Source organism: Centrocercus urophasianus, unplaced genomic scaffold, assembly GCF_019232065.1.
Source record: "Centrocercus urophasianus isolate 14NV4802_14NV808 unplaced genomic scaffold, USGS_Curo_1.0 seq_30, whole genome shotgun sequence".
NCBI lineage: Eukaryota > Metazoa > Chordata > Aves > Galliformes > Phasianidae > Centrocercus > Centrocercus urophasianus.
This window is the reverse complement of record NW_024884867.1, coordinates 8,844,786-8,863,049: the sequence shown is the minus strand read 5'-3', so window position 1 is coordinate 8,863,049 and position 18,264 is coordinate 8,844,786. Positions and strand designations below refer to the sequence as shown.

At 43.3% G+C, this 18,264-nt stretch overlaps 1 protein-coding gene across 1 annotated transcript in view; it reads left to right on the top strand.

Moving 5' to 3' along the window:
* Window positions 1–17,943, top strand: part of TMEM132D (transmembrane protein 132D) — a 195,648-nt gene extending 177,705 nt beyond the window's left edge. Inside the window, exons 8-11 of the mRNA XM_042829099.1 lie at window positions 8,528–8,733; window positions 9,828–10,101; window positions 11,849–12,040; window positions 15,126–17,943. Of these exons, the coding sequence (XP_042685033.1) occupies window positions 8,528–8,733; window positions 9,828–10,101; window positions 11,849–12,040; window positions 15,126–16,304 (1,851 nt within the window). The 3' untranslated portion in view covers window positions 16,305–17,943. The remainder of the gene's footprint in view (window positions 1–8,527; window positions 8,734–9,827; window positions 10,102–11,848; window positions 12,041–15,125) is intronic.
* The last annotated feature ends 321 nt before the right edge of the window (window positions 17,944–18,264 follow it).

Here is an 18,264-nt window from a genome sequence, read left to right as displayed (position 1 = left end):
TCAGTGTAGTGACAAACCATAGGGTACTTGATGTGTTTATCGTTCTTCTCCTGCTTTGCTTGGGCAACCACAGCGAGCGATATGGAGTTCATGTGGTTTTCAGATCAGGAGAGAGGTAGGAAGCTGTAACTTCATTAACACTGGCAAGAAAGCGTTGTCACATTTGTTGCAGCCAACTGTGGCTTCTAAAACCTGAGCACGAGGTGGTGGGTTGAGCCCACGGTACTGGCGAGCAGTCAGACAGCACTTGTCTAATGGAACGTTGGCATTTCTGTGTGCCAGCACTGACATCCTCATGTCCCCATGATGTAGGGCAGCCGGTGCTGAGGCCGCTCCATCCTCCTGCTGACCGCGTGCTGGCAGCAGTGATTTTTAACAGAGCATCCTCCTGCTGATCCCTGCTCTCCCAACACCAGGAGCAGCAGGTGGGCAGGAAGGCACCACCTTTCTTTTCCAGCTGGAAAGCAGGGACGGCAGCACAGCCAACAGCAATAGGGATGGCTGCAGCCACAGAAGGAGCAGAGGACAGCAGGAGTGAATGAAGCTGTTTGATTCCTCTTGGCTTTGCCTGCTTGCCAGGAACCCTATGGTGCATCCCACCAAGCTGTGCTGTGCTGATGGAGGGCTCTCGTTGGCTGCTGGTTCCTAGAATGGGTGGAAAAAGGGAAGGACTGTTCTCTAACTACGGAGAAATGTTAAGCAGAGGAAAGATGTACTTGTGTAACCCCAGCACCTTGTTTCTTATAAATTAAGCTTTGCAAAATCCTTGTAAAACAAGGGGAGAGTATTCCTCATTTTACAAATACATCACAAGCTGATTCAAGTCCAGATTCTTAAAGAGATTTTAACCACCAAATTCCCCTGAGTTCAATGGGAGTAAAGACTTCAATATCCTTGAGAGTACGAGTCTCAATAAATTATACACAGCTATCTTGTAAGCGTGGGTTGGGAATTAATCCCAGACTTCCAGAGAGGTTGTCCTGTGCCTTTGCACTCCTTTCTGCAAATGAAAATAGCACTATTCATTTCTCTAAAGATACTCCAGATTGCATGAAGTGATTGGATTTTAATTGAGCAGAGTTTTCTTGTGACGGTTTTGCTTTGAGTTGTGGCCCCAGCTGATTAAGCTTATTGGGGAAAATTTGATAGGATATGTTCTCTCAGAATTTGTAGTTCTGTAAAAACAGTTTCAAGAAATTATGCTTACTTCTCTGGAATTTCATCTCTGAAAGACAGAAAAAAAAAAATGCACGATAACAGGTTCCTGTTGTGTCAAAGAAACATCTTGTTTTGACATTTCCAAAGTGAAATGTTTTGATTTTTTTCATTTTAAAATAACTTCTTCCTTGATCTCATGGTATTTTTACATAATTTTAATCATTTGAAATTGAAATGAAACCGAATTTCATGACCCAAAAATGAAACCATATATAGGTGTCTTGAAAGCCTTCTTACAGTGAGGCTTCGTGCTGCAGGCAGCCCTACTGCCAGCTCTGGGGAAAGGAACCACCTCACATCCCCCAGAGACCCAGAGCTCAGTGGGGACAAGGAAGAAGCTGCTCTTCTCTCACTGCATCCTTGAAAAACACATGGCTGTGCAAATCCACTGCGTAAAGATTTATCTGATGGCTCTTGGCACTCAAAGTGAGTGCAAAGCTTGGGCTTTGGAGGGAAAAAATCCACCAAAATTATATACTCCAAATCTCAATCTTTATTTATTTTTTTTAAAGTTGATTCTTCCGAGACACTTTTAATGAGGGGATTTTCAGTTAGTTACACCAACACGCTGCAAACGTTATGTCAGACCCATAATGTTCACAAAAGAAGTATTAAACTTGCAGCTAAAATTGGATGTTTGCCCAGAATTGTAAGTCGTTTTGAAATGTGCTATTTTACATTTTGCTCAAGTGTATTTTGCTGAGGATAATATATTGATATTTGCCACAGAGCTGTAGAACGAACTAAAAATTCCTTAGAAATAAATAAGCATCAGAGCTCTCTTCATCAATATCACCTATAACGTGCTTCAGGCGGATTAGTGCAGTAAAAAAAAACTATCAAAGAGACGTTTCTTCAATTGCACATCTCATTGCTAATGTCTATTTTTTGCTGAACTTCCTCTGAAGCATTGTCAGGAATGCTTGCAGCATGATGCTATGGAGACATGGCAGAAAACAAGCTCTTAGGAAGGCATTTGGGTAATAAAAGTGGATGCAGCTGTGGATAGCAGCATTTTCTGGTGCTGTGCTGCTACAGGAAAACTGCTGCAAAAAAGTGTGGATACTTTGAAGGTGTGCCCCTTCATCACAGGAGCTGCTGGGATTATTCCTTAAGTGCAGCAGTTCAGTGGTTCCTACTTCCAGCAACATCCAGAGTGGCTCACAGATCTGCTGCCATTGGATCTCAGGATGGTGATTTCACATCCTCTGGGTCCTCACAAAATCCCAGACCAGGACATCTCCCATCTCTAGACATACAATGGGCTTAGGGCAGATCTACGCCCCGTGCTGCTGCTTCATTGTGGCCATTTATCTGCATTGCCTGATTTCAGGCTGCAGTGGGTTATCGCGGTAACCGCACTCCTCCAGCACAGGTGATTAAATGTGGCTCCGCCTCCCCTGAGTCATTTCTAAGTGAGTTATGGAGCTAATAACAGCCACATCCTTTTGTACCTTGGTACACAGCTTGTGTTCTGAAGTCTTTTATAGCTCAAATGAGCTGCTTTTGCTTATTTATTTCCCTCCTCATTCATTTTTAATGGTTATAAGAGACTCCTCCATTCTTCTTCTGACAGTGGTGATTTAGGCAGGACTCATTAACATAACTTACGTTACTAAATATCACCATTTATGCTGGTAGACCAAGGAAAATGTGTGCAGCGCTAAATCAGAAGAGATCCCATGAGGTTGCCAAGGTGGCAAGGCTGTACTTGATGCATGTTTTAGAAATGGAGAGTGCTTGCATGGGGGAAGGAGCACTTGCAGAAGCACGGATTGGAGGCAGAGTCCCAGTGTGTTTCCAAAATACAGAGACTTGCTTTCCTAATTGGCCACCCTTGAAATGGCTAAACCAGAACTGCTCCAGATGCGTTTAATTTTCAAAGACTTATTAGCTGTGACTTTGTAAGGGGTCCAACAATTACTGCGTCAGAAAAGCAGTTTCCTGTAAGGATTTTACTGTTGTCCCATGGGAATTTAGTAATGATAATGAAGTGAGAGAAGACAGTTACAGTTATTTCTGAGAGCTAATGGTGAAATACTGTGTGCCTCTTCTGGGAGTTATGGTGTGCATTCCCTTTTCCCTCTTTCTTTTTAGATTTTTGGTTGTTATTCAGCCCAAACCTCACATAGAGTATACAGTCTTGAAGGAATAGTCAGCTACAGAGATACCTATCTACCAGAGATGCCTTCTTCAAAAGGGTAATGGGAAGAGCACTAAAATGCTTTTAGGGAAGGGATGGGACCAATATACACTGCAGGAGGCAGTGAGTAGGGAGGATGTGTGATTTCTGAGCAACCTTATTGCTTCTTTCCATGTTTCTCCCGGGCTGGCTGCAGCTCTGCTTCAAAGGGCTGAGTGTTTTCTTCCACAGATCGCCTCTCAAACCGTGAAATGAGGATAAATTAATAAAATCTCATTTCCCTTTCTTGTGATCACACCTGAAGAGTATAGAATGTGGGGTGTTTTGAAGGAGAGAGAGCTGGCATCTCTACACATAAAACAAACAGACGTTTTAAGTAAACATAATAAAGAAGAGCCTTGGTGCAGCAGGAACCCCTCCTTTCTGGTCAGTGATTGTTTGCCAAGGAAACAGAGTTTGTGTGTTCAAGTGATGCAGCAGCATCACTTTCACAGCTGTAGGGCTGCTAGTTGAGTTTTGGGCACAGCTTTGGGTGTACAGAACTACACTTGGGGCTGAGGAGTGAATGCTTATGATGAGGATTTTGTGGCAGGAATCAGCGGCGCCCTCGCTCTGTTCCCATTCAGAGAATAGGGCTGGGAAGCTGAATGCAGTGCTGGGCACAGCTGAAATATCCTCTCTGCACATTTTATAGTGCTGATGATTGAACTTGACATCCAGCTCGCCAGAGCCACGTGCTTGGTATGGACATGGCGTACCTACCAATCTAAGTCCTAATCCTGTGCTATGCTGCCAATAAGGGACCTCTGACCTCTGCTGCCCCAGTGCATGGAGATTAAATGTGTGTGTGGAGTTGTTCACTGATGTAAGGAAAAGAGGTGGAGCTGCAGGAGCCCAGCAAAACTCGAAGTGCTTTAATATCCTACCAAGTTTGTTCCCAAAAAAGCCATTCAGATCTCATCTCCCTTAAGAGATAAAAGTCCCCACAGTCCCCTTGTGTTGAGAGAATTTGCAGAGCATCTTGTGAGTACAGCTGCCCTTAATTAATAGCAGGCAGCTCAGCGTAGATGTGTGAAAGGCCCCTGTGACACAAAGCCCAGAAAGGCTTTAGCAAGGGAGCACAGCACCAGAAGAATTTAATGGCATTATAATGTCCTTGTATTACAGCCACAGCATGCAGAGATGTATTCCAGCATTACATTAGCAGGAAAAGAAAATCTACTCCTTCCCTCAGGAGCCCTTTTCACCTTTCCTGAGAATCATGGAGTGGCCATCCCCGTGAGATGGGAACTTAAAGGCAGGGGAAAGGGAAAAGACTGATGGTGAGAGTCCCTGCCTTTTGGAACCACAGCACGTCACTTTTCCCTGCACCTTGCTCCAGCCCCTTTGTAGCTGCCATTGCATTTTATAGTGTGTTTAGTAGTCTTCTGTTTGGGGGCAAAGCCTTTGCAGCTCTGTAGTTAATAGCAGGCTGTTGGGGAGCTGTCTGTTGATAGAGCGCAGACTCGCTCACACGCTCGTGCACCCACATCTGAGGGTATGTGCAGCCACGCCATCCATGCATTTAATAAACTTGAGCCACAGCCATTGCTTCTGTGTGTGGTGAGGCGTGCAAAGCGAGAGCTGCGGTGCAGGAAGGGTTGGTGGTTAAAGGCTGGTTGTGTGAATTAACGCAAAAGAAAGGGAGCTGCTCGACAGAGTGACAGGTGGAAATCCAGTTCAGATTGAAGAGACAAGCATGCTTGGGAAAGGCAGCAGCAACAGGGCTGCCTTGTGCCCCCATCAGTGTGACGTGGGGCAGCCCGGGGCTGCAGGGCACTGGGGATGCTGCTGCAGGGCTGCCTGGGGCTACCAGCTGCTGGGCTGTGCTCACAGCTCTCTGCTCTGCTCTGCGTGTGAGTGTTTGTCCTGCCGAGCCACGGCTGAGCCCCGTCCAGCTTGTTCCACAAAATCTGCACTCATTTCTAACAAACAGCTTAGAAAACTCGGTCTCAAAAGAGACAGAGGAGCTCGATGTTTCTTCCTTCTCTACATCTTTTTCCTCTTTCTCTTGTGGTGGAAGATGAATGGTTCGGATGTGTCTGCAGCAACACAGGCACAGCTAATCTGCCTTTCTATTGATGACCTGTTTCTGAATGTCCTGGCCCGAGTTATGAAAATGTACTGTATTTTGCACCATGTTTTGATGCTGCTCTGTTAGGACTGCATGCAAACTGCAGCAGAACAGTGATGCTTATTCATTCCAGCAGTGAAGGGCTGGCTGGGAGCTGAATGAGCCCATAGTTGTTGCTGTCTTCACTTACAGAAAGGGAAATGGGAGTAAGTGGGTATCCCAAGCCCAGTCTTTTTTTTTCTCTGACCATCGGTTTGTTTTGTAAATCATTATCTTGAAAGCACAAGGTCAGGGTATTAATTTAATCTTTCATATAGTAGGTTTTTAGGGCTGGATTCTTTTTTTAACTCACTCCTAATAACCTCTGATAAAGTTGAAGCTGAAGTCGCTTTGTCTGTCAAATGTTCTTTCTCTTGCTATTGCTTGAGCATTAATGAATTAAAATCCGAGTTGGATTCCCATCACTTACTGGAGTAATACAGCAGTTCCATGTATTGCCTGGGAGAGCCTCAGCCTTGCTGCAGCCCCTGTGTGCTGATCTGCTCTTCACACACAGGCAGCCCAATGAAAGCAACAGCCAAACCCCACCTGCGTGCAGGAATGCTTCAAAGGCTGCTGCTCCTACAGGGAAGCATTTCCCAGAGAGAGGACTCTTGGCAGGAGGCCTGCCAGAAGCCCTATTGCATGAGGGCTGGACAGCAGGGCTGTGGGTCCTGGGGCTCTGCTCTGCAGAGGACTCCTCAGCTGGGATTTCTGTGCTGCAAGGCATCTGAAATCACCAGGAAATGGTTTCAGCCTGAGGCTGATCACCCAGGGGGACATTTAATTGCCAAATGCATTAGCTCCCTAAGATTCACAAACACAAAGTGTTGCTGGCTGGAAGCAGAAGTGGTGAGCAAGGCACTGAAACCTATTGGCTCTGTGCTGCTCTGAAGAAAATCCTTGTCTTCGGGCCATTCTCTTACAAGTGTGGTCCAACCTGCTGCTCACAAAGTTGGGTGAGGGACCTCAGGGCAATCAGCCCCCAGGCTCAGTGCTTTACTCAAGGCCACCTCCTCTTTAGGTTACCCAGCTGCCTCACAGGTGGAAATCAGCACATTGCGACTGCCCAGTATTTCTTGCTGGCAGCCTAGGGAAAAGAGGAAAGGTATAAAAAGCAGCAGACATTGCTTTATAGCACATGGGAGAGTTGTCTGGTCTGAGAGCAGTATTTAAAATAGAAAAAGGCAACAGGGATAAGTGCAACGCCAGCAAGGAATTGAAGTTTTTCACTTGCAGAAGCAAGGTAATATGGGGTGAGAAAAGGAGCAGATGTACCAGGCACTGCCTGAAGCTCTGTGCCTGCCTGCTGGACATTCTGGTAATGTTGCAGGTGGGAAGTAGGATGTAGTTCTTGCCCTGAGTGTTGCACTCACATTAGTGTGCATTTTGTAAGGATGCAGGGGCATCATGTCTGTTCTCCTATGTTTCCCACAAGGGAAACATGCTCATGCCTCTAGCCTTTCCCATGGCCATTTCTGCAGGCTCACTTGAGGCTTCTCTCACAGCCCTGCACTCTCATTCTCAGCTGAGCCAGGTTGGATCAGCATTATGGCTGTTACTCTGTGCTCCAGCGTTCTGTGAGGCCCTTATGGTACATTCACCCATGCCTTGAGGCTTTTGTGGCAGCAACTGGCTTCGCTTGTTGTACAGCACAATGAGATTGGATCCTGATAGGAGCTGTTAAGAGCTCTTGTAAAACATGCTAACATGAGAATATCCCTAACAACATAATTCTGACTGTAAATAAATTCAATATTCTCCTGCTGAAACCAATAGCAGCTGCAAGATTTTGACCTTAAGACAGCTATTGCTTGCAAGGGAGGTATTGGTAGAGTCATGATAACCTTTTTTGTACACTACCTAGGATCAGAGAAGCAAGGATGGAAATGGATTTACTATGGACTGTCTGCAAGGGGGTTTGTTGTTGTTTAAAGATAATAATATTAGAAATGCAAATTACCCCACAAAAGCTGTTGATATTTAAATACGATTTAAATTTATTTAACATTTAAACAGAAAAGTAGAAAATGGCATTAAATTCAGATGAGGATGAGACTGCGTTCTGGAGTCAGAAGTATTAAATACATCCACAGAATGGAATAGATGGCCTGGCTGGTAATGGATTGTGAAGAGAGTTCAGGGATTTAATAGATCATTCCTTCACATCATCAGCATGGTAAAGTGGTAGTTAATAAATTATTTGACGTGTACATTTACTCGTATATTTTAACTAGCTGTAATGAACAGGTCCTGTCAGCTCACCTAGATGCTTGCAATAGCTGCTAAATTGCTTGAGTGAGATTTAGTAACTCTCAGCAATATTGATGTCCAGAGCTGCAGGCTATAAATAAAGTGACATCAGGACTAGCTTGAGCAGCATGGTGTGTAAGACCTTTGTTGGGCTTGCAGTTGAGATGGAGCTGCTTGGCCCAATGAACATCACTGGGCACATCAGTGTAAGTCCCTTTCCAGTGTGAGTCCCTTTCCTTTTCTAATCCCTTTCCATTAGCACTGGGGTGATGCAATCACCCCACTTGCCACCCATAGCAAAAAACTCTTTGTCCCAGTTCAGAGGTGACTATACAAATTTGTCCCCCTATTGATCTGCATAATCAGGCAATTATCCACCTGCTCCTCCCCCAGGGCACAAGGAATTCCTTGTGGAGCCCACAAAGTCAAGGAGGACAAAGAAGAATCCTCTCTTAAAACCATTGTTTCAGGACAGTCGTAGTATGGAATGGGAAGTAAGGAGAGAAAGATGTTCTTTTATCTCAGGTTATACTAGAAATGTTTATAGCAGAGAAAGCCTACCTGTTAAAATGATGCTAAATTACCCAGCCTGTTACGGTCACACCAGGCAACCTTCTTGTTATTCCTAGTTGTCCTCTGAACTTGGAGCTAGTTTAAACTTATATTCTTTTTCTCCCTCCCACTCACTCTGTGATGTACTTTATAATTTGTGAGGAGACTCATTAATTTTTTTTTTCTTCCTCTTTTTTTTTTTTTCCCAGGTTTCTGACAGGTGTGACTATGTCTTTGTCAATGGGAAGGAAATGAAAGGCAAAGTGAATGTCATAGTTAATTTTACTTACCAGCATCTGAGTGCCCCTTTAGAAATGACAGTCTGGGTTCCTCGTCTCCCGCTGCAGATAGAGGTCTCTGACACAGAACTAAATCAGATCAAGGGGTGGAGAGTCCCCATCATCTCTAATAAGAGGTAGGTTTCATTAGAGGATGTTCATTCTGGGTTGTGCACTTGCCAAAGACCTGTCAGAGGCAGTGGATCTGAACATGCTCATTTGGCCTTAATGCAATTCCAGTGTAAATTTGAAGGTCATCAGACATTTATTCAATAGGCTACTTCACTGGTCTTATAAGGGAAATGGAAGATGCAGGTTGCATGATCCTTCAGTGGAAATCAATTTCTGTTTATAGTGCGAGGGAGTGAAACAAAAAGAGTCAATTGCAGGGTTGACTATGGGATCAGCAAGAGGCACCCACGCTGACCAGCTCTGGCCAGGCTCCCACCTGGTCCACAGCTCCTGCCAGGTAATTTGGTCACTTTTAATGGCAAACAGTTGATGCATACTTATTTTGCACTCATGTTGTAGGATCCAGTGACAGTGATCATGTCCCAGAGTCAGGGTTCTGCTAGAGCAAGGCTTTAAGTTTGCTGTCTGCACCCACAGATAGTGAGGACAGGACGGTGAGTGGATACAGGCAGATCTAGGCTGTCAGTGTTGTAAAGCAGAAGAACAAATGGATAAAGTGGGAACTTGCCGTTCTCACCTGCTGATGAGAACATCACTTATTACCAGGTTTCTGTTAATATCAAAGCAGAAAGGTGAGGACGTTTGTGGAAAAGTGATTTCAGCCTGAATGCCATACAGAAAAAGATATGTAAGTAGGTGTAAACAGAGGAGATTTCCATGGCAACACCAAGATGTTTATGGGCAGATCCAGAACAAAAAAAGTGCGGATGTCCTGAAAGTAAAGACTTAAGTTTGGAAAGCATGAGAGAGGTTCAAAGAGGACAACGTAGCAGTGAAGCTAGAAGGTTGGTGATTTTCGAGGCCATGCTGTAGCATGGAGGCCTCAGCTGTGAACAAGGGAAATGGGATGAAAGCAGGGTGGCCTGGCTGATTTCAGAAATGCAGACAGAAGCAGTTTCAACAGAGATGCTGGGGGGTGGGGGGCAGCAGCTCTATACTCCACCACCCATGCTACAGCCTAATGTCAGCAACAACTTTCCTTTTCCAAACTCCCCTAGCATCAATTTTTGTTAATTTTTGGCTCTTGATGTTCTACCAGACCAGCCAGGGACAGCGATGATGAAGAAGAGGACGAACGGAAGGGAAGAGGCTGTGCCCTTCAGTACCAGCACGCGATGGTCCGGGTCCTCACACAGTTTGTGGCCGAAGCCCCGGAGCCTGGTGGCCAGCTGAGCTATTTGCTGGGTTCTGACTGGCAAATTGACATCACCGACCTGGTGAGCGACTTCATGCAGGTAGAGGAGCCAAGAATTGCTAAGCTACAGGATGGACAGGTTTTGATCGGGCAGGAGCTCGGAATGACAACAATTCAGGTAGGAAAAATTAATTATTTACTCCCTTTCCTCTGTTAATCCATCGCCTCTGAACCAATGTGCTGATCAGGTGTAACGCAGCTTCTGGCATTAGCTACAGACACTGGAGACGGATTTCTGAACGGAGCACAGTTGCAGCAAGGTCTGGAGGACACAAGATTGTTTTCTATGCATGTCTTGTGCCATGAAATATGCAGACTGCAGTCCTAGGAAATCTAGCCCAGCCTGTGTAAGTGCAGGTTATGATTATTTTTGTTTAAGGCCATTGCTGAACATGGAGCCAACATATGGGCTAGCACGAGGCATGCAGCTGGTGGAACATCTGTCTAATCAAAGCCTACAGTGACAGAGGAAAGGGTAGAGGCAAAGTTAACTCGTGTTGGCTGAGGAACCAAGGCTGAGTCACATGGCAATGAATCCCCACAAGCCTCCTGAGCTCAAGCAGTGTTACAAAACATGAACGTTAGGGTACATTTCCAAATACACATAAAGCAGTAATAATAACAAGCACTTCTAGAGTGATGTTAAAAGATCAATCAGTGACAACTGAGCTGTATTCTCCAGAGGTACAGATTTTGTTTCATCCATTTCAGCCAATATGGCCAGTAAATGCCACTGTGCCTCAGTTTCCCCATCAAAAGCAACTCACCTAAACCTATGCATTGGGTCATTGGCAGCTTTTCACATATCTTTTCACATGTTCTTCCTGACGTGCAGAGAAATACTGGCCCAGGAAATGGGGTCCCAGAGGGGAAAAAGAAAAAAAAGAAAAAAAGGGGGGGAAAAGAAAGAAAAGGAAAAGGAAAAGGAAAAGGAAGAGGAAAAGGAAGAGAAGAGAAGAGAAGAGAAGAGAAGAGAAGAGAAGAGAAGAGAAGGATAATTTATTGCTACTACAAAATAGAAAACATGTTAAGAAGCACTGGAACAGTTTTTAAAAAGAAAAAAAAGAAAAAAGCTTACATCTCCAAATGTATTCATTATCAATCCAGAAAACAGCCATCACAGTAGTTGATAACACATGTTTTCAGGTTTGGAGAAATGGGATTTGAGATTATGAATTTCTGCAAAATCTGTTGATTTTCTAAATGACTTTCCAGAGATTTGGGACTTCTAAGGCTTCCACAAATGCACATTAAATTTTGGAAAGAAAAGTCCAATGGCAAACAGCAGAGAGCAAGTTCCATTTAATGAATACCTTGTATAATTAAATTAAACTTACTTGCTAATGGACATCTTTGGGTGTCATATGTCAGTTCACTGATCTCCATGAATGCTTTATTAACTAAAACTAGTTTTCTTTGTCAATTCTGTACATGGTACTGTGACTGTTCCTTGTAGCAATATGCAACAGAATAATTATAGTGTTGTTTATTCTAAGGACTGTATGTAAATGTATAGATTGCATTATTCACATGCTATCCAATGACATTAATGTTAAAAAAAAATTCTTTTTCACATAAAGATTGCAGTTAAAATATTCAATGTATCTGAAACAGGTGTGGCTATCATATCAGAGATGTGAATAGCATAGCTGATTATAATTACTATAATAAAAGATGTTATAAGCACCCTATTATTGCAGAAGACTTATACAATGTGACTGGCTCATTTTTCATCATATTTTAGTAGTGTCTGTTAAAAGCTAATAGCATTTATCTGTGTAACAATAGCTTTGCATCACCATTTTACTTTGCATTTTCTTCTGCTATGCAGAATGGCTGTAGCTAATTTTGACTTTTCTTTTCAGATCTTGTCCCCACTTTCAGATGCTATTTTGGCAGAGAAGACAGTGACAGTTCTGGATGAGAAGGTGACAATAACTGACCTGGGAGTGCAGCTGGTAACTGGATTGTCACTCTCCCTGCAGCTCAGCCCAGGAAGCAATAAGGCCATCTTTGCTACAGCAGTAGCACAAGAGCTGCTCCAGTCTCCAAAACAGGTACTACTGTTCACATGTACTTTGTTGTGAAAGGATGCTGCTCTGATTCACTACACTTAATCTTAAAGCTGAGGGGATGGAGCAGATTTTTATTAACAATATACTAATAAAACATTTTCTTTATGGGCACTTCTTAACAAAGACCATCAGGTGCCCTAGTAGAAAAACAAAGATCTCACAAAAATAGCAAAGACTAAACAACACAAGTCAGCAAACAAGCCTGCCACATCTGTCTTGGCTGCAGCCCTTGCATAACCCGTGCAACTCAGTGATGTGTCATAAATAAGCAACAGAAGTCACCTCACACACACACACACACACATCCCTTTCTGTCCCATCCAGCTCCTGTCACAGCAGTGGAGATGATGCCAGTGGCATTGCTGAGTTCAGCCTCCCGTTGAAGTCAGTTAAATCAGTTCTAAAGTCCATCTTTAAAAAAGAAGGTATTTTGCATAGTGCCAGACTCTTCCATATATATATATATTTTTACCATGTTAAGTATCTGGGGAACATCCTTTTAATTCTAAGTCATTACTAGAATATGATACATGATTAAACATAAATACGTACATAAATCGTTTTTTCCCAGTTATTCTCAGTCCCTGTATCAGTGATCACTGTTGTCTGATGTTCCCTTTTTCTTCAGTCAGATCTTCACAGGCTCTCGTGGACGTGATCAATTTTGACACGTGACAAAGGGGAATGGGAGAGTTTTCTCTCCAGTGTCTATTACCTTTGATCCTACCTTTGCAATGGGGTTATTCTGTGAGTAATACCAGACTTCCCCTCTTTTTTCTTCTGGCGCTAAGAATGGTTCAACCAAACTTTGCCTTGTTCAAGCTCCGGCAGATCTGAAATCCTTGTACTGAGCCATCCATATGCTGGCAAAAACACTAAGGGCTTTTGGACTTTATCACCTCTCCATCAGGTCCTGCTCAACAGTTGTCCTTGTGCTGTTGTCTAGATTTTAAATTTAAACTTTTTTTTCAACCAAATCCATCACTCTGGGACTAATGTCAAGGATGCACCTGGCTCTTAACTCTTAAACATGATCTGAGCTTTAAAGGTAAATGAGCACGGCATACACGTTTGAAATCTGGCCAACTGTTGAGATGCTTTAATTCATCATTGGGTCTTATCCTTGGGATGTAAGATGAGAAATAATGCAGAACTGCCATCTTTATAGGGTGATAAAAATCAGGCTCCCATAGTCTTCCAGGAGTTAAGAAATCAAGGCCAGGCAGCTAGAAATAAGGCCACTGAGCTAATCCATTGCTGACATGGAGAGTTAAACAAACTACCTTGAAATCAACCCAAAAGCTGTGTTTGATGGCATTTAGTCCCAGTATGCAGCCCAGCCCCCAGAAATGGAGTCCAGATGAGTGCCTCTCTTGCTATAGGACTGTAGACAGAACGGCGCTGGATCAGTACTAAACCAGCAAGGAATCGTGCACCCTCTGCTCTCCAAGGACTGACTCCACTTTGAAAGACATCTGATTCCTTCCATCACTTAGTACACGATGTCCAGAGAACAATCCCTATAAGCAGAGCAATGCAAAATTATTAAATGATTATGCAGGTTTAAGCAACACAGTGAGAGGATGAGAGCCGATGATATAAATTCTATGCGGCCTTCAAGAAACATCCAAAGATTAATAAACACAAAGCCGGGATTTATGACAGTGTCAGCAAAGTCTTAGGGCTCAGTCCTGAAATAGAGACAGAAGCAAATCTCCCATTGAAGCATAGGGAGCTTTATGGCTGTAAGGATTTCGGAATCAGGCCAGTAGATTATGCACAACACAATCCCCAGAGACTGGAAGCCTGTCCTCTGTGATTTGAACAGGTAAACGACTATGTGCTGGAAATGATTTAACAGGAAATGATAAATATTTATTCTCTTTCTGTATGCTGAGTTAAAATGTAAATACAGTCTGTCTGAAAAGCTGTTTATTTAAAGAAACAAGACTCCAGTAATGCCATTCCAGCAAGTAGGGTTATCCGCAGGTTAGTGGATTGGTTGGTTGTCTGTCTGTCTGTCCATCTGAGCAGGGTGAGCCCAGCTGCTCCGGGCAAGAGCTCCCATCAGTTTGGACACCATAGAATCCACTCATCAAGACAGGAGTTTTTCTGGTATGGTACCTACAGTGTTTAAGCAGGTGCAGATATCCCGACTGAAACAGAGTGAGTCAAACCATCCAGAGCAGGAGTTGGATTCCAGTGGAGCTATCTGAATTTTACCCACAAGTGATATATATGTGAACACCAAGATTTTCTCAGGCAGCATGACCAATCAAAATCGAGAGGACCGTAGAGGATCAGACCTTCTGAATTGGGTGACAGCATGTTTTCTGAAATGTAAGAATTCTTTAGAATATCCTGGTTAGAAGCTAAAAGCCAAGGTTCCCAGAAGACGTTACGCACACAAATACAGAATTAGTACCCAGGTCTGACCCAGTTACTATTCCATAAACTTCCTTGTACTGTGAAGTACACAGTTTGTGTTGCACAGGATTAAATTTCATTACTGTCTGGCTTTTAATCGCTAACAAGCGTGAAAATTACTCTGGCCATTTCCTCAAGAAGTAACTGGTCTGTTTCCTCTGCTTCTACAAAGCATTTCATTGGAGAGACAGAATTCAAGGACTGGATGTCTGAAGCCATGTATAGGTCTATTTGCTATATTAGATATGTTTTAACATGTGTTGTGTGTAACAAGAGGAGACTTTGTATTTTAAGCAGGTTAGAAATAATGCAATATATTTTTTCATTTAAATATACAACAGTAAATGATCTCAGTAGCTGGTAATGCCTTCTGACATGCAATTTATTATGGTGCTGTAGATTCTGTGCAGCCCAGGGGATACAGCTCCCTTAAGCACCTTTGGGGAAAGAAATCTTATTATCAATGAGTGTTTTAAACTAGTATTTCTCCTAGCATTAATTTTCTTGCTCTGCTTTTTTATTTCTTTTCTGGTTATAAATGGTATATGGATCTTGTGAGGAGGAGGAAATAGACCAGGACAGAACGTATTTCCCTCGATGTTTATTCTGAGTGTGTGTATATTTGTTTTGTATAAAATAGGAAGCAGCCATCAGCTGCTGGATCCAGTTCAGTGATGGATCTGTCATGCCCCTGGATATTTATGACTCCAAAGACTTCTCCTTATCAGCTACATCTCTGGATGAGAAGGTGGTCTCCATTCACCATGACCCCAAGTTCAAGTGGCCTGTGATTGCAGCTGAGAGGGAAGGCCAGGGGACACTGGTGAAGGTGGAGATGGTGATCAGTGAATCGTGCCAGAAATCCAAAAGGAAGAGCATCCTGGCTGTCGGAAGTGGTAACATTAAAGTGAAGTTTGGGCAGAGTGATGCCAACCCTAATATCAGCGATAGTAAACACAGGGGTGCTGGTGTCCACCTAGAAAATCGTGCTGGCGACCGGCGTCAAAAAACCACTTTGCAGGAAAGAGCTGGGCCAGATGGCCAGTATTATAGCTCCTCCATGGGCCAAGAGCAAGGCAAAGGGACCACCACTCAAAAGTCTATTCTAAGTAAAAAAGAAGACAGAGAGAGCCTCCTGGATGATGACAGTCATCTGCAGAACATCCCAATAGATTTCACGAGCTTCCCTGCACAGGTGGATCTGCCAAGAAACAATGACTTGGAAGAGAATGACCTGGTACAGACCCCCAGGGGGCTCAGTGATCTGGAGATAGGAATGTATGCTCTGCTGGGAGTCTTTTGCCTGGCAATTCTGGTCTTCCTTATCAACTGTGTCACTTTTGCTTTGAAGTACAGAAACAAACAAGTTCCCTTCGAAGAACAAGAAGGCCTGAGCCACTCTCATGACTGGGTTGGGCTGAGCAACAGGACAGAACTTCTGGAGAATCACATAAATTTCTCATCTCAACAAGACGAACGTATTACAGCCATTGATAGAGGAGTGGACTATGAAGAAAGCAAATATCTCCTCAACACAAATGCCCCCCAGAATATTAATGGACAAGCTTTTAGATCTGCTGAGTCCACATTCACTGAAGGGAAAGAACAGAAAAGTGAACCAACTACTTCTCCTACCTCTAAGAGGAAACGGGTTAAATTCACCACATTTACCACCATCTCCTCTGATGATGGATGTCCAACTGTCAACTCAATCTTGATGAACAGTGAAGATGATATTAAATGGGTTTGCCAGGATATGGACCTGGGAGAGTGCAAAGAACTTAAAAACTATATGGAGAGATTACATGAAAATGTGTAATAAGACACAAAAGACTATTTGGTTTGGTTTGTTTGTTCATTTGTTTTTCACTCACCTTCTGCCTTTAATTTTGGGTAGTGGGGCAAAATGCTGTATTGATCATAAGAATCAGCTGATGGATAATAACTCCATGGAGCCCCTAAAAGCCACCCAAAAGCAGCTGGGAGACCAGAGATCCTGGGCAGCTCTTAAAATACAAATACAAATCTTCTCTGTGCTCAGAGATGGGAGTGAGAGATGTGTGAGATTTCTTGATTCATGGTAACATGACAAAAAACTTAGCAAAATAATACGGTCTCCTTCTCTGAGCTGTCCCAGGAAATCAATAAATATAACAAACTCCAGTGCAGTTTGGATATTACAAAGTTCGTTCAGCTCTACTGTTCAATATTGCAAGCTTTGTTTAAAAGCAAAAAAATTGGACTAGGAGTGAATATGAATAGATCAACGAAGAGAGCATGTCTTTCAAGCCACATGCAGGGCATATCCATCCGAGAACGTTAGTTTAAAGCTGAGAAAAATCAACGATGTGAGCAGAGCAGCTCCCAGTGATGCAAAGTCATGAGTTTCCAAAGAATCTGATGGGAAAAATGGAGTAACTGGGCTGTTTACAAACCAGCACGTTTGCCTCCCAAGCACTGAGAATGGATACACATATACAGTTAAAACCGAAACTGTCTTTTTAAGTAGATGCCAAGGTAATAAACGTTGCCAGCTAATTTTCAGTATTTCTTAATTTGTAAAATAGAAGAAGATAGAATCTATACTCAGAATACCACTCATTTAAAGGAAGGTCCATTTTGGAAAGTTTGAGGGAACAAGCTATTTTTAAAAGCCCACTTTCTTTGATTGTCCTGTTTCAAATTTATATTCCCTGCCATTTCCCTGGAGCACTCCCAGCCAGGAACCCTGAGGGCACTTGCTAGCATCAGTCATATCTGGAAGCATGGAGGATTCTCTCTCCCCTTCCATGCACACTCGCTTCTCCATGGTGTGCTCTCTCCAAGCACAGGCAGGGTTGGTACCACGCTGGTACTCGCTTTATGTGCTGTCATTTACCAAAGTTGACTGCTCTCTCTTGGGTAAGCATGACTTGTGCAGGACTCAGACACAAACAGCAGCTGTCTCTTTGTTCGTCCCCTTCCCTGGGAGAGGTCAGGTTGTTTGGTTCCTTCTGCTCACGCTTCTTTAGTCCCCTGCCCAGCACGTTTAGAGGGCACTGAAAGGCCACGGAGAAGAGCTGCACAGCCAACACTGTTGAAATCTGAACAGCTAAACTCGGTAGATAACGTTTTGTTTCTCCCAGAAGTGATGGTTATCTTTTGTTTTCCTCTGATAAGGATGTACATACGGTAAGATTTCAGTGGTTTCCCTTTGAGTCTGGTATACCCTTCAGCCCTAAAACCACAGCATTTATTGTCAGGTCCAAAAGCGGTTTCCAGTGACCGGTGGCAAAGTGCCAAAGCATTAACTAAATTCTGGCTTATATTTCAAGTTTTCCTTTCTTTTCCGGAGTGAGCCCTTGCCCCCCTTTTATTATTAAGTCTCTTTCTGTCATTGAATCTAGGTTGCTCTGTTTAATACACACTCACCCTCCCACAAACACTTAGATTGAATCCCTCTATATTTAGAATGTACTGTAGATTGTAAGAATGTAATATATATATTTATAAATATGCCAACTGTGAATAAAATTTGCATTTTAGTGGCTTCATCTTTTTTCCTACTCTGAACGCCTCTCTCCTTTCACTGTCAGAACATTTACCCTAAAAGAGACTGGCAGCAGCAGGCAGACTTGTCCTCCGATGAAATGGTGAATTATGACTCTTGGCACAATCTCATTACAAAGTTTTGCATTCTTCTGCAGTGCTGGTGGGAAAAGGTATAACATCAACAGCATGTTATACAACAAATGTATTTGCACCAAGTCGCTCTTCCAAGGCTTGAGACTAGATGCAAA